Source organism: Cibotium barometz, chromosome 25 (genome assembly GCF_041138505.1).
Source record: "Cibotium barometz isolate CiBa-2024 chromosome 25, ASM4113850v1, whole genome shotgun sequence".
Classification (NCBI taxonomy): domain Eukaryota; kingdom Viridiplantae; phylum Streptophyta; class Polypodiopsida; order Cyatheales; family Cibotiaceae; genus Cibotium; species Cibotium barometz.
This window is the reverse complement of record NC_141070.1, coordinates 54,060,559-54,077,349: the sequence shown is the minus strand read 5'-3', so window position 1 is coordinate 54,077,349 and position 16,791 is coordinate 54,060,559. Positions and strand designations below refer to the sequence as shown.

The 16,791-nt window shown below is 48.7% G+C and overlaps 2 protein-coding genes across 2 annotated transcripts; one reads left to right on the top strand and one right to left on the bottom strand.

Annotated features, from left to right (window-relative positions):
- Positions 1-788: 788 nt before the first annotated feature.
- On the top strand, positions 789-8,178 carry LOC147624736 (uncharacterized). The gene is made up of 2 exons (XM_086819769.1): positions 789-3,187; positions 6,615-8,178. The coding sequence occupies exon 1, from the start codon at positions 1,638-1,640 to the stop codon at positions 2,439-2,441; it is 804 nt and encodes a 267-aa protein (XP_086675895.1). The 5' UTR covers positions 789-1,637; the 3' UTR covers positions 2,442-3,187; positions 6,615-8,178.
- A 7,474-nt stretch (positions 8,179-15,652) lies between these two features.
- LOC147624735 (NADH dehydrogenase [ubiquinone] 1 beta subcomplex subunit 10-B-like) lies at positions 15,653-16,508 on the bottom strand. Its single transcript, XM_086819768.1, has one exon. The coding sequence runs from the start codon at positions 16,431-16,433 to the stop codon at positions 16,089-16,091; it is 345 nt and encodes a 114-aa protein (XP_086675894.1). The 5' UTR covers positions 16,434-16,508; the 3' UTR covers positions 15,653-16,088.
- Positions 16,509-16,791: the final 283 nt, after the last annotated feature.

Below are 16,791 nucleotides of genomic sequence, written 5' to 3'. Positions count from 1 at the left end.
AGCGCAATCTGACCATCCACAATGTGTGTGGGAGATGTTTGGAGGCTTTCGGAGGCTGAAAACCAACCATCCTTCGAGGGACAGGAGTCACTCCGAAAGGGGTAGTCCACCGGCGTCTGAAAACCAACCACACGAGCGAGAAAAAATTCTGGTTTCTTTGCTGAATCTTTGCACTTGAAGTAGGCTTTGATACCACTGTAACATGCGGAAGCTTTGCCACTTGCGAGGTCACCTCCCACTTATTGGGTACCCATCCCACACTCCATGGCCACCAAGGTGAATTACATATATCTCATGGCACGTGAAAAGAACTTTTGCACTTGCCAATTCCACTTGCATTAGTTCTTCATAACATTGGTAATAAACATTACAAAGCATTATAATAAGGTTTGGGGTGCACTTACCACCTATTCACACCCCACAAAACATTTCACGAGTAGGCGTCCCAAGCTTGTCAAATGGACATCCATGGCAGGAATTCACACGAAAGTAGTTTTAAATATGCAAACATGTGTGCATGTGCAACCTTGTTATGAACAAATCTCTTGGTCATGGAACATGTAAAGCATTGGCATTTCCAACCACAACTAGGACCCCAAGCACTCAAATCCTTGCACTAGCCACAAAACGGACATGATCCGACACTTGGATCCATACTGCCCTTAATACGGGTGACGCAAAGGCTGCCTTGTTTGCAATCATCTCCTGTCTATACAATGAGGGCCTTTGTAGTGGGTGTGACCGCCCAGAGCTTTTCTCATTTTTCCCCATTTTTTCCATGTTTTCACTTTTTTTTTGGTCGTGGGGCTATCCTGTGCTGGCCAACTGTTTATGTGCTGACCGACTGGCTTTCTTCAGTCATGGACATGATTTGTAGGCTGCCGGCTGCTTTTAGGCTGGCCGCCCAACACTTGAGGGTGGTATAAATACCTTGGAGAGAATGGGAGCTTGAGGGTTTGCTGATTTTTGGTGCTGATTGGAGATTTCTTGGGCTGTTCGGGACTTGGAGATCGGGTAGAAGGCAGCCATCACCGTTGGACAGCCACCTTGCATATTATTTGCAGCCGCTTCATCTTTTTTCCCACCCAACCTCCCTTTACAAGACCTTGTGAACAATTGAGATGGCAGACTTGCTTGAGATGGCTGAGAAGCACGTGAAGATCCCCACTCTCCCCACATTCCCGGTGGATCGACAGTTGGACGGGACCAACTACGGCATCTGGAAGGTAATGATGGAGTCTGTCTTGGAGTCTCATGACTTGGCTGATTTCATTGTGGTTGGTGTTCCATGGCCGGAATTGGAGGACAAGGAGCTTTCTACTCAGAAAGAACGGGAGGCTCAGGTAAAGTTATGGGATCGTGTCAATCCCCGTGTGCGTTCTTTCATCTTCCTTAATTGCACACCACAGGTGATTAATCATATCAAATATATGACGTTGGCCAGAGGGATTTGGCAACATTTGGCTTCTTTGTATAACAGGGTATCAGCCATGAAGCGGATTTCCTTGGAAGTGCAGATGCGAGTGATGAATCCTACAAAGTCTTCGACGATGCGGGAGCACATCAACAAGTTGCCAAAAGTTGTAGGCTCTTCTGCAAGAGGTTCTTCAGGCTAGGAAGGAGATATCTTCAGAGGCATGGCCATCACTTTGTTGTCTCATATGACCTCTCAGTATTCAGTTTTTTACTCCTCTTTGATCACCAATGGCAAGCTTAGCACCATCACATGGGAGGAGCCTGTGCCTATGGTCTTGGACCAGGAAGAGCGTTTTACGAACCCTCCACAGGGCAGAGGTTCTGAGGCCTTGACTAGCCAGCGATCGAAAGGCCATAACAACAACAACAATAAGGGCAAAGGGAAGTCTTCATCGGAGAAGTCTTCTGAGAAGAAGTCCAATTCAGAGTGTGATGCTTTGAAGGCCGAGCGGACCTGTAACAATTGTGGCGAGAAAGGCCACTATTGGAGGAAATGTCCTAGGCAGAGTACCAAGAAGAGTGTTGATTCTTCAGTTGCAACTGCCAAGACTCCAACTTTTGTGCACTTGGAGATTATGGACACAGATGCTTCATCTTCTTCAAGGAGGGAGGCAGTTGGTTTCACCACCAGGGATTATCGGGAGTCGATTCTCGATAGTGGTGCTTCCAAGCACATGATTCCTTCCCGAGGGTTATTACAGGATTTTAAACGACAGTCAGGTCGCATTTTCAGTGGCGACAATTCCACTATCCCAATTCACAGTGAGAGGAAGCATTCCTTTCGTGTTCTTTACGTCCCAGCACTTGGTTTTCAACTTTTGTCAGTGCATAAGGTTTGCAAGACTAGCTTCCGGGAGGAGTTTGAGGAGCATTATGTTGCTCTACGGGACAAGAAACAGGCCAACTTGTATGGGAAGGCAAAGTGGAGGATGGTATCTACAAACTCTCAGCACTCTCTTCTTTGACAGGCACTCAAATCAGTGATTTGTGGCACTTCCGTTTGAGTTCGTAACAAAAGTCATTCAGAGGAGCTATTATAGGTGAACTATGCTTTGATGTCTCATATCATTCGGGACAAAGAGCCAACTTCCGTTAAGGAAGCTCTTTCTCAAGAGACTTGGAGGAAAGCCATGCAAGTGGAGCTAGATGCCATAGAGAAGAATAAAACTTGGGAGTTGGTTTCGAGGCCATCAAAACGGTCAGTCATTGGTGTCAAGTGGGTCTTTAAGACCAAGTATATGTTTGATGGGTCGGTGGACAAGCACAAAGCCAGACTTGTGGCTAAGGGCTATGCTGAGCGTCCTGGCATCGACTATGAAGATACCTTTGCACCGACAACGAGGATGACCACGATTCGGACTATTCTTACCCTTGCCTCTTCTCAGCGGTGGCCCGTATATCAGATGGATGTAAAATACACGTTCCTTAATGGTGACTTACAAGAGGAGATGTATGTTGAGCAACCTCCATGCTTCCGGGATCAAAGGGGATGGTTTACAGGTTGCGGAAGGCCTTGCATGGTCTTAAGCAGGCTCCCAGGGCTTGGAATCAGAAGATTGATTCTTTCTTTCTACGGACAGGATTTCAGAGATCGGTTGCAGATCCTAACTTGTATCTCTTTTGGGAACGTTGTTTGGTCACGTTGATTATCTTTTATGTGGATGATCTCATTCTCACCGGCGGTCATGTGGAGCACACAGTAGTGACGAAGGTGTTAGAAGTCATCTCCTGTCTAGATTTATACACCAGGGCCTTTGTTGTGGGTGTGCCCGCCCTTATGAGGTGTTTTCCCTTTTTTCCCCACTCTCCGCATTTTTCCCCTATTTTTTCCCATTTTTCTGAGGCTTGGGAGGGCTGCCAGGTGATGCCAGGAGCACTCTGAAGCTGGCCGACTGGATCTACATCAGTCGTGGGCTGTCAGAGTGCTGGCCGACTTGTTCTGTCTAGGCGGAGGCATCTGTAGCTGGCCGACTGCTATTTTCAGCAGTCGTGGACATATTCCTCAGTCGTGGGCTTTCCTGATGCTGGCCGACTGCCCTCTAGGGGAGTATATATAGCTCCTCAGCCCCCATGCCTTATTTGTATCATATCTCGGGATCTTCTTGTGTATATAGAGCAGAGTTACACGCCTACATCTGTCTCTCTCTTGTGCTGTTTTTCTGCCTGCGTTTTTGCTTTTTGCTCTTGTGTTCCCAGGCTTGGTCATCATCTCCGCTGCATATACTGACATGGTATCAGAGCCCTGGGCTCTAGATAGGTCTTGGGATTTGTGTGAACAAGAGGGGGACTGTTTTGTGGCTGATTGGTGGACTGTTTTGGGCTGATCGGGAAGAGGAGAAGCAAGAGGAAGGCGGGCTGATTTGCTGGACAGCCACTTGCAGGTATCAGTTCTTCTTTGTTCCCACCCACCCACCCTTTTCAGAGTACATCCCCGCGATGGCAGATCTGTATGAGATGGCCGAGAGACATGTGAAGATCCCGACACTCCCCACGTTCCCGGTGGACCGTCAGTTGGACGGGAGCAACTACGGCATATGGAAGGTGATGATGGAATCCGTTCTGGAGTCCTACGATCTCGCCGATTTTGTCGTTGTTGGTGTTCCACGGCCGGAAGCAGAGGAAGGGGAGTTACCGTCAACCCGAAAGGACCGGGAGGCCCAGACGCAGATGTGGGATCGCGTCAACGCCAGGGTCCGTTCGTTTATTTTCCTCAATTGCACACCACAGGTAATCAATCATGTTAAGCACATGACGCTGGCCAGAGGTATATGGCAGCATTTGGCCTCACTTTACAACAGGGTATCGCCCATGAAGAGGATTTCCTTGGAAGTACAGATGCGGGTTATGAGCCCTGCAAAGTCGTCGACGATGCGGGAGCATATTAACAAGCTGCAGGCTCTTCAGCAGGAAGTTCTCCAGGCTGGGAAGGAGATATCGTCAGAGGACATGGCCATAACGTTGCAGTCACATTTGCCCTCTCCGTACTCAGCATTCTACTCGTCGTTGATTACCAGTGGCAGGCTCAGCACCATCACGTGGGAGGAGCTTGTGCCTATGGTCCTGGACCAGGAGGAACGATTCACGAACCCTCCTCAGGGTGGAGGTTCGGAGGCCTTTACTGGCCAACGGTCGAAAGGCCGAAACTCGGGCACAGGGAAGGCTTCATCGGAGAAGTCTTCTGAAAAGATGTCCGACGCTGACCGCGAGAAGCTAAAGGCAGAGAGGACCTGTAATGATTGTGGCGAGAAAGGCCACTACTGGAGGCAGTGTCCCAAGCGGAAGACCGAGAAGGGAGAAGATTCCTCAGCAATCATGAAGACTCCGGCTTTTGTGCACCTGGAGGTGATGGACACCGATGCTTCATTTTCTTCAGGCAGGGAGGAGATTGGAGGATTCTCCGCGACAGATACTCGGGAGTGGATTCTCGATAGTGGTGCTTCCAGGCACATGACTCCTTCCCGTTCCGGTTTACAGGATCTCTGCAGGCTTTCTGGTCATATTACTCCCAGGTGTTGTATGTTCCGGCACTTGGTTTTCATCTGTTGTCAGTGCATCAGGTTTGCAAGACTGGCGTACGGGTGGAGTTTGATGAGCATTTTGTTGCTCTCCGGGACAAAGCAACAGGCCAAGTGGTTTGGGAAGGTGGAGTGGAGAATGGAGTCTACAGGCTTTCAGCACTCTCTCTCCCAGGTCCTCAAGATTGTGATGAGTGGCAGTGTGGTAATAGCTACTCAGGTGTGGATACGCTGCAGGTGCGAGCTTTCCGAGACCAGGTGGTGGATAGCTTACCAGTAGATGGCAGCAGTTGGCAGGAACTTTCCAGTACTGAGGTTGGTAGTTCTTGTGTTCGTGAGTCAGAGGAAGCTGAACAGGTCACTTATGCTCTGATGTCTCGTCGTGTTCGGGACATAGAACTTCCAGTAGTTGAGGATGTTCTTTCCACGGGGACCTTACGGAAAGCCAGGCAGGTAGCAGGTGATTACTTGCAGAAGGGGGTGGTTTCTCCAGGCTTTATGGTTCCGGATTCAGAGGGGGTAGTTGACAGGTTTCATCAGGTTTCCAGGACTTGCTTGTGCACCGTAACAGGTGTTGATCCTTGTGAGCAGTGTGATGTCTCTGTGACTCAGAAGCTGTCTGGTTCATTGATCTGGTTGATGGACACCGGATTGGACGGGAGCTTCCTGATGAGGCAGTTGAGCTCTTGGTTGCAGATGTCTCTTTGGGAGGCAGGATTGCGATTCCTGTGGTTTCTGCGACATGCGAAGGATCATGGACTCTTGTACACAGGAGGGGGATTGTTGGATGGAGTCCGACTCCACGGTTGGAGTGACTCGGTTTGGGGAGGAGATCCGGACACGAGGAGATCTACTTATGCCCCAGGAGCAGTTTTACGGAGCAGGAGGAGGTTACATTGCAGGTTTGGGCTTCCACCGGAGGAACCCTTGGTCATCCAGAGGCACTTTGTTCGTGAACAGATTGTTGCTGATGACATCTTGCTGGAGTTCTGTTCGACGGAGGACAGTACGGTGGACCTCTTCACGAAGTTGCTCTCAGGATTTGCTCAGGCGGCACCCCAGCTCCCAGTGGTTGGTTACACAGCCAGGAGCTGAGAGGGGGTGTTAGAAGTCATCTCCTGTCTAGATTTATACACCAGGGCCTTTGTTGTGGGTGTGCCCGCCCTTACGAGGTGTTTTTCCTTTTTTCCCCACTCTCCGCATTTTTCCCCTATTTTTTCCCATTTTTCTGAGGCTTGGGAGGGCTGCCAGGTGATGCCAGGAGCACTCTGAAGCTGGCCGACTGGATCTACATCAGTCGTGGGCTGTCAGAGTGCTGGCCGACTTGTTCTGTCTAGGCGGAGGCATCTGTAGCTGGCCGACTGCTATTTTCAGCAGTCGTGGACATATTCCTCAGTCGTGGGCTTTCCTGATGCTGGCCAACTGCCCTCTAGGGGAGTATATATAGCTCCTCAGCCCCCATGCCTTATTTGTATCATATCTCGGGATCTTCTTGTGTATATAGAGCAGAGTTACACGCCTACATCTGTCTCTCTCTTGTGCTGTTTTTCTGCCTGCGTTTTTGCTTTTTGCTCTTGTGTTCCCAGGCTTGGTCATCATCTCCGCTGCATATTCTGACAGAAGGTTGCCTTGTCAAAGGAGTTTGAGATGACCGACTCAGGCTTACTTCATTTCTTCTTGGGATTGGAGATTTGGCAGAGCTAGAGGGGGTTCTTTGTTTCTCAACAACGGTATGTTCATGAGTTGCTGGGGACCTTTGGGATGGAGAACTACAAGCCTATAACTTCACCGCGATGGACCCGAACACCAAACTTACATTGAATGAGCAAGTTGATGCCTCTGTATCGGAAGCTTGTTGGTTCATTGATTTGGATGATGAACACCAGATTGGACTTGAGCTTTCCCGTGGGGCTATTGACATTCATGCAGATGCCTTTGAAGACTCATCGGGACGCACGATTGCGGATCTTGCGGTATCTGCAAGGTACGAAGGATCTTGGACTCTTCTATGACACTAGAGGGGGGAACGACGGATGGAGTCAGACTCCAAGGTTGGAGTGACTCAGATTGGGGAGGAGATCGAGACACGAGGAGATCTACATTAGGCTACGGATTTACCCTTGGCTCAGAAGCTATTTCATGGAGCATCAAGAGGCAACCAACTATTGCCTTGTCGTCTACAGAGGCAAAGTACCGGGCTGCTTGTGGTGCTGCTTGCGAGGCTGTGTGGCTACTAAGGTTGCTTGGCGAGATTGGGTTTCCACATAAGGAACCCATGGTCATCCAGTGCGATAACCAAAGCTGTATAGCTATTGCTCAGAACCCGGTCTTCCATGCCCAGACCAAGCACATAGAGATACAATATCACTTTGTTCATGAGAAGATTTTGGCTAGTGACATCTTGCTTGATTATTGTTCGATGGAGAACAATGCGGCGAACCTCTTCACGAAGTCTCTACCTCACGCTATGCTCCGGCAACACTAGCTCACTGGGATTAGTTCCACATCCAGGAGCTGAGAGGGGGTGTTAACAGGCTGAGAGGGGGTGTTAACAGTCATTTCCTATCTGTACAGTGAGGGCCTTTGTCGTGGTTGTGCCCGCCCAAAGCTTTTCTCATTTTCCCCATTTTTTCCATGTTTTCCCTATTTTTTTCTAGTCGTGGGGCTGTCTTGTGCTGGCCAACTCCTTCTAATCTGGCCGACTCCATATCTTTTGCTGGCCAACTAGCTTTCTTCAGTCGTGGACATGATGTGTAGGTTGTCGGCTGCTTTTAGGCTCGCCGACCAGCACTTGAGGGTGGTACCACCCTTAGTCCCCCATTCCATGTTGTATTGGATTCATGTGTATATAGCAGAGTTTATACAGCATCTCTCTCTCTCTACACTTCTGCATTTTGTTCTCCACAGCACTTCTCATTTTCCGCTGTACTCGGAAAATGAGAAGTGCTGTGGAGAACAAAATGCAGAAGTGTAGAGAGAGAGAGATGCTGTATAAACTCTGCTATATACACATGAATCCAATACAACATGGAATGGGGGACTAAGGGTGGTACCACCCTCAAGTGCTGGTCGGCGAGCCTAAAAGCAGCCGACAAACAAAACTCCTCATAAGAGTTGCACCAAATATGTATTCATCAATACTGCTCGACGAATGTATGTCTAGACCACCATCTCCCTGTGGAACGATGTCACGTGCATCCCGCACTTGGATGCCACGTAGACATTTCTGTACAGAAGGTGCAGGACCTGGGATGGTGAACTGGTCCCATGTGAGCCCAGTCCGGGACGAGTCAGCCAGGGATCCATCTCAGTCGTCCGAGGTCAGGTGTGCATTGTCCTGCACATGAGTCCAAGGTCAGGTGTGCACTGTCCTGCACATGAAACAGTGCCAGTCCGCGCTGTGAGTCTCCCTCTAGAATGATGTCAGTGGTTCTGTGTATCTGGTTTGGTACCGGATGCCAGATCACTGAGTAGATTAGGTTTAGGACAAGGGGCCAACCCATATGGCTACCCCGGATCTGAGTGTGGGCACGGGAATGGTGTAGAACCAACCACCCCCATGAGGGCCAAGAAGGCCCAGGCTGAACCCACCAGCCATGGAGGGGCTGTAGGACAGCCCTAGGGCACAGATCAGGCAATCTCCAGGAGATTACAGCCTTTATATGGCTGTAGGGCATGTATGGGGCAGCCCATACAGGCTGCCCAGCCCTGGGATTGTGGACAAAAGATGTGTCCAGCCCTTCAGAAGCAGGCGCCTGATGTCCAGCCAGCCAGGAAGAGATGCGCAGACATTATGGGATTTTTCCAGCATTTTTGGGGATTTAATTGAGCATTTATTGCTGAATTTACTCAGTCGTGGGAATATGATGCTGGCTGCTTGTTGATCAGCTGGCCGACTGCTCATGATGGGAAGTATAAATAGAGGAAGCCACAATCCCATAATCCATCTCAGTTTTCACCAAGTGCTCAAGCCAATCAAGGGCCAGTCAAGCCAAGAAGATTGCCAAGCAAAGGGGTGGACTTCTGAAGGTCAAGGGCAGGATTTTCCAGCCAAGAAAAGGTCAAGTTTCTGTATTTGTTTTCAGATTTACATCATTCTAATAAAGCAAATACACCATCCGTGGTGGGGGCCCTACAGAGGGTAATTGGGACCCAATACTGTGTCCTCTCCATCTCCCCCTTCTCTCTCTATTTTCTGCACATCTCCTTTCAGTTTGTGCGTTAGTTCCGTCGCGAAAAGAGTGCTGATTTTTGAGTTTTGAAGTACCGATCCTTCTCCGAAGCATCCGCATATTACAGTGGTATCAGAGCCTACTTCAAGGACAAAGATTCAGCAAAGAAAACCAGAAAATTTTTTCGCTCGTGTGGTTGGTTTTTAGACACCGGTGGACTACCCCTTTCGGAGTGACTCCTGTCCCTCGAAGGACGGTTGGTTTTTAGCCTCCGGAAGTCTCCCACACAGATAGTGGATGGTCAGATTGCGTTCCGGAAAGGAATTGCATTTTCCCGCTATGGCGAGTTTCGGCGACGAGAGAGAACCAGAACCATGGGACCAGAGTGCACCAGGCAGCCCAGCTAGGGCACCCGGCTTGAGTGTCACAGACATGTTCCAGCAGATGATGCGAGCAATCGCAGACCAGACAACCAAGTTGGATGAGCAGAAGGCGCGGATTTTGGCTCTGGAGGAGCGTTCTCGCTCTCCAGCGTCGCGTTTTCCATCTCCTCCTCCCTCTCCTTCCGTATCCCAGATACCAGATCCTAGGCTAACGCCTTGGGGGGCAAAAGCCAGAACCAGACGGGGTCTTCCCCAGGACAGAGCCCGGCAGCCGCTGGCTCCAAGAACTCGAACAATGCGTCTAAGCTTACTCCAGACCAGAAAGCGGAGGCAGGCAAGACAGGTAGCAAGTTGAGTGCTGAGGAGCTTTCTCAATACAAGAAGGAGGGTAGATGTTTCTTTTGTCACACAAAAGGACATACTTCTTGGGATTGTCCGAAGAAGCCTCCAAAGGCCGCCGCCGCCTCCACAACTTCCGTGGTGAGCACAGCTCCCACACAGACCCCAGCGGCTACCCCTAGTTCTTCAACCCCCGGTGCTTCAGTTGGAGCAATTATTAGCCGGGAGCTCGAAGATAAGCAGAAGGGCGCCCATGACCAGGAGTATGAGCGCAACGAATTGCTCGTGTCCTTTGGCTACATAGGTGGCCAGAGAGTCGTTGTCTTGTTTGACAGCGGCAGCACGGAGGATGTGATCACAAAATAGGCCGCTAGGCGTGCCCGTTTCGAGCTGACTCCGGTGGACAAACAAGTTGAGGGTTTTAGCACAAGTATGACAACGAGCGTCAAGTATGAAGCTCTAGGTGCTAAGTTAGTGATTCAGGGCATAGAGTTTGTGCGTGACTTTATGGTTGCCCCTCTTGTAGGAGCAGACATAATTTTGGGTATCCAGTGGTTTCACAAGTTTCTTCCTGATGTCAAGTGGGACAAGCACACGTTCCAGATCGATCGGAATGTGTCAAACACCCCAGTGACCATTAAGTGTGAGCCAGGTATTCCAAACTTTCCGCTCATAAGCCACTTGTAGGCTAAGCGAGCAATCAGCAAAGGCGCACAGTGTGCGATGATTTACATCCAGACAGCCCAGACGGTAGCCAGTGCTTCCGAGAAGTACTCGGTTCTCCATGAAAAGTTCCAGAAGATTTTTCTTGGGGACAGTCTCCCTCCCCAGCTCCCCCCGTCCAGACCGGAGGATCGCAAGATTGACCTCCTCCCAGGCTCGGAACCCCCGAGCAAGTTTCCGTATCGCCTTTCTAAGGCAATGGAATCGGAGTTGGACCGCCAACTCCAAGAATTGTTGCAAGCTGGCTTCATCCGCCCCAGCGTGTCGCCATTTGCAGCATCGATCTTGTTTGTCAAGAAGAAAGATGGGTCTTCTCGGTTGTGTGTCGATTATCGTGCAGTCAACAAGCTGACTATCAAGAGCAGATTCCCGATGCCTCGAATTGACTATATTCTCGAGAGGCTGAATGGAGCTAAGGTGTTCTCCAAACTAGATTTAAAGAGTGGGTACCACCAGGTACGGATTGTAGAGGGGGACATCCCCAAGACAACCTTCCGTACAGAACGGGCCCACTACGAATTTGTGGTTATGCCATTTGGATTGACGAACGCCCCAGCTACATTTAACCGCATGATGATGCGTATTTTCCGGGAGTTGATTGGAGAGTGTCTGTTCATATTTCTGGACGACATACTCATATTTTCAGCTACAGTTGAGCAGCATGACATTGATGTGGAGAAAGTCCTTAAGTTGCTAGAAAGCAACGAGCTCTATGTCAATGAAAAGAAGTCAGAATTTTATCTGTTCCAGGTACATTACTTGGGATATATAATTAGTGTTGAAGGCATTCGACTTGATCCGGCTAAAGTGGCCGAGATTGTTAACTGGGAAGTACTTCAAACCGCTTATGACATTAGATCATTTGTGGGTATATGCCAGGCATATTCCCACCACATTGACAAGTTTTCTGATCTCTCGGCAAACCTCACCGATCTGCTAAAGGGAGTGAAAACAAGAAGGCAAAAGATTCGAATGACTCCACGAGCGTTGGAGGCATTCCAGAACCTCAAGGTGGCTTTATCAGAAGCGCCTTGTTTAGCCCTTGCCTCGTGGGACGAACCATTTCAAGTGATCACCGATGCACATCGCAATTGGAGGTGTATTGCAACAGAATGGTCATCCGGTAGCTTACATGTCTCGTAAGTTACTGCCCGCCGAAAAGAACTACTCAGTCTATGATCGTGAACTCCTAGCAGTTATACAGGCCTTGAAACATTGGAAACATTTCCTGTATGGCCGTGACTTCGAGGTTCGCACTGACCATCACGCATTGCGCTGGATTCAGAAGATGCCAAGTGCACAATGGAGTGATCGACAACACCGCTGGAGTCAGATATTCCAGCAGTTCGGTGGTATGATTGAGTACTTGACCTTGTTGGTACAGGACTAGAAGACATGAAGCACGCGTACGCAAATTCCGAGGAATTCCGTACACAGTGGGAACAGGCATTGGATGCCACAGGACCATGCCATTTTCTGATACGCGATGGTTGGCTTTTCTACAAAGGCCGACTGTGTCATGAAATCATTCCGGGCAGCTCTTCTCCATGATGCCCATGACGCCATTACAAGTGGTCATAGGGGCATGAATTCGACTCTGGAGAAATTAGAACGGCAATACTATTGGCCAAAGATGAGGCGTGATGTGTTTACATATGTACAACGCTGTGACATTTGTCAAAAGGTGAAAGCTCCTCGTGGAAAGAAGATAGGGTTGTTACAGCCCTTGCCAATTCTTGAGGGTCCTTTCCAGGACATTTCGATGGACTTTGTCACAAATCTGCCTCCCAGTCCGAGTAAGCGTAATACGCAGTGTTTAACTATTGTTGATAGGTTCAGCAAATTTGTTATGCTTATTCCTTGCAGGGCCAATGTGACCGCCGAGGATGTTGCCCAGCTATTCATTCGGCATTGGTACCCGATTGGCGGGATTCCTAGAACCATAGTGTCAGACCGAGATGCCAAGTTTACCAGTCATTTTTGGAGGGCATTGTTTGATAATTTTGGTACTAAGTTGAATTTTTCCAGTGCATTCCACCCACAGACAGATGGCCAAACAGAGATATACAACCAGTTGGCCTTTGATGTGCTGAAGTGTTATGTCCATGATCAGCAAGGTAAGTGGGAATCGTTTTTGCCTTTAGTTCAAGCTGTTTTGAATGACTCTTTTTCTTCAGCTATTGGCAGGACTCCATATGAGGCAGCGTTTGGAAGGCCTTTCCAGTCGTTGTTAACCAGGACTTCGTCTTCAGTACCGGAGGCGAACAGAGTGACGGAGTCTTACCAGGAGATCCTAGAGTCCGTTAAAGACAGATTGGCTAAAGCACAAGAGGCCTACACTCGACAGGCCAATAAAGACCGAAGAGACATGAAGTTTTCGGAAGGGGATTGGGTGTATCTTCGGATTATGAAGCCAAGATTGAAGCAGGTGGGCAAGCGATGCCCAAAGTTGTCTTTCAGGAGCTTCGGACCATTTCCCATCCGGAAAAAGATTAATGAGATGTCTATGCAGTTAAAGCTACCTTCGAGTTGAACTATGTACGATGTATTTCATGTCAGTTGGTTAAAGCCATATGCAGGTCCACCCCCTTCAGAGGTCAAAGACGAAGCGGAACCAGACATTATTGATGAAGCAGAAGTAATGGTTCCAGAACAGATCCTTCTGCACCGTTTCAAGCATGGCTCAGGCCGAAGACTACGACAGTTTCTCACGAAGTTTCAGGACCGAGAAACTCATGAAGCGGTATGGCTCGACAAAGAATTTTTCGAAGACTATCCGGCATTATTGACGGATTATTTGGAGGCTATGCAGCTTCCGTCAAGTTAAGCAGAAGGGGATGTCACGTGCATCCCGCACTTGGATGCCACGTAGACATTTCTGTACAGAAGATGCAGGACCTAGGATGGTGAACTGGTCCCATGTGAGCCCAGTCCGGGACGAGTCAGCCAGGGATCCATCTCAGTCGTCCGAGGTCAGGTGTGCATTGTCCTGCACATGAGTCCAAGGTTAGGTGTGCACTGTCCTGCACATGAAACAGTGCCAGTCCGCGCTGTGAGTCTCCCTCTAGAATGATGTCAGTGGTTCTGTGTATCTGGTTTGGTACCGGATGCCAGATCACTGAGTAGATTAGGTTTAGGACAAGGGGCCAGCCCATATGGCTACCCCGGATCTGAGTGTGGGCACGCGAATGGTGTAGAACCACCCCCATGAGGGCCAGGAAGGCCCTGGCTGAACCCACCAACCATGGAGGGGCTGTAGGACAGCCCTAGGGCACAGATCAGGCAATCTCCAGGAGATTACAGCCTTTATATGGCTGTAGGGCATGTATGGAGCAGCCCATACAGGCTGCCCAGCCCTGGGATTGTGGACGAAAGATGTGTCCAGCCCTTCAGAAGCAGGCGCCTGATGTCCAGCCAGCCAGGAAGAGATGCGCAGACATTATGGGATTTTTCCAGCATTTTTGGAGATTTAATTGAGCATTTATTGCTGAATTTACTCAATCGTGGGAATATGATGCTGGCTGCCTGTTGATCAGCTCGCCGACTGCTCATGATGGGAAGTATAAATAGAGGAAGCCACAATCCCATAATCCATCTCAGTTTTCACCAAGTGCTCAAGCCAATCAAGGGCCAGTCAAGCCAAGGAGATTGCCAAGCAAAGGGGTGGACTTCTGAAGGTCAAGGGCAGGATTTTCCAGCCAAGAAAAGGTCAAGTTTTTGTATTTGTTTTCAGATTTACATCATTCTAATAAAGCAAATACACCATCCGTGGTGGGGGCCCTACAGAGGGTAATTGGGACCCAATACTGTGTCCTCTCCATCTCCCCCTTCTCTCTCTATTTTCTGCACATCTCCTTTCAGTTTGTGCGTTAGTTCCGTCGCAAAAAGAGTGCTGATTTCTGAGTTTTGAAGTACCGATCCTTCTCCGAAGCATCCGCATATTACAAACAGATCCCAAGTAATACATCCATTGATACATAGAAGTAAAAACTCCGACTATTGTCAATGCAATCTCCAAGAAATATATGCATTGTAAGACATACCAACTCGCATATCCTCCCAAGGTGAAGACAAATATGATGATATGTCCTCTTGTGGTGTCTCCGTGACACCAAACACTGAAGATACTCCACCCAATGCAAACGACATGTAAGAAGAGTCCTCCTAAACAAACCCAGAAGCCAAAGCAACCACATTAAAGCCAAAGATTCTCCATCTAGTGCCGATGACAATTGTGAACACACTCCAACAGAGACTTGGCCGAAAACTTCCTCTCTTCAAAGTTGTGACGTGAAGCACCCTAGATGTGTAAACCCAAGAAAACAAGAGACGGGCACACATACATCTCCTTCACACTCATTCTCTGGTTTTGAAGAAGCCTCCCCCTCGGACGGACTGCTCCGACTGCAAAATATCCTCCTATCCAACATCCGGCAAAATTACCTCATGTAGAGCACACTCCTGATCTAAACTCCAGCCACTTGTGAAACTCTGCATATGGACCACCATCCTTGGCTTCCAAAAGCTCCACATATGCCTATCGATGAAGAGATCAAAAAAAAACCCACAGCTTCCCAAAACAGTTGCCGGGCAGGCAGGGAAACGTTGGTCTGAGCATTCTAGTGCCCAGAGAGATTAGCGGTTACAATGCACCAATACTGGCATTTATTGCTGCCGGCTACCACATAGGACGGGCACCTGCCCACCTGTCCTGTGCTTGTGTTCTGAAGCCTTGCTGCTGTCTGCAGCCTGTATATAGGTGAGAGGTGTCACAAAGGCCATCTCACGCATGATGAGGAGAAAAAGTGATATTTGTAAGTTTGCTTTAAGTCAAAAGGTTAAGCAGGGAGCTACAAGTAATCAGTATTCTTCTTTACATTTATAATACCAAGCATTATTCCTTATTCAGAAAACAATGACAAGGCTGCGAACATAAGAATAATGTTCACATAGATGCATGCATTTGTCATCATGAAATACAGTCATTTAAAATATGCTGATTACTACTGGCATATTGAAAAGAAAGTGCATCAAACAGTGACCATTAGCACATAAATGTGACCAGCAAAAATATGTCTGGCCGCATGAAGCATTCAACATTTTGTGCTACAACGCCATGATGAGATACAGTCAGTTTAAAGTATGACTGCTAGCATGTTTAAGGTATATACATCAACGGGTACCAATATCACAAGGTATGTATTCATGAAAAACAAGTACAACCACTCGATATTTTGTGCTATGACGGAATGATAAGGGCACACATTGAGTGCTGCTGAATGCTACTAGCATATCAATGCACATCCACAGGCGCAATGGCAAAGCCCAAAAACTGAATTTCAGGACAACCATGAAAACAATTATTCCAAACTTCAATAGTATTTATGACGCCAGGTTTGGGGTCTCCAGGAGTGCTTGTTTCAACAGGAAAGCCAGAACACCAACCTTTCTTGTGATGCAGACACAGAAAAGGGTACATTTTAAGAAGCCCTTGCTGAGGGCGGTGGCGGGGGAGGCGTAGCGGGCCAGGTGGATTCAGGGTCGTGGGCGTAGGCGGGTCGGCCCTCCTTCCCCCAGCCGACGCCCTTGAGAGATTCCAAGTACTGGCGGACGGCGGTGCGGCAGTTCTGCAGGTGATTCACGCCCTCCCGGCGGTAGCACTGCTGGACGCGCTCCCGCAATATCTTGGCACGCTCGATGGCCACCCACTTCTCCCGCACCACGTGCTCCCGCATCTCCAGAAACGCCACCGGGTCCTTGTAGGGATCCGCCGGATCGAAATCGTCTGGCGGCGCCTCGTCGAATTTCACGCCCTTGAACCCCATCTCTGCTCCTACTCCTTCGTTCTCCTCTCCTCGTCCTCCCTAATAGGACACACCTAAATATTTCTTTTTTTTATTATTTTTTCAAGTTTGGCGGAAATTACCGGTTTATACCTTTCAATTATCAAGCTTTAAACTCTTGTATCGCCCCTTTTTTATTCCCGAAGTGTGTATTCAGTAAAAAGTACAAAAGTATTTTTTGACCAATAATATTATATATATATATATATATCAGCAAAGATCACTAAAACATCAAAATAGGGCCAGGTATCAACTTCCTATCCCTACCCCCCACATCTCCAAAAGAGGATTGCTCCCAAGACACATGATAATTCAACAAAATACAAGCATCCATCAATGC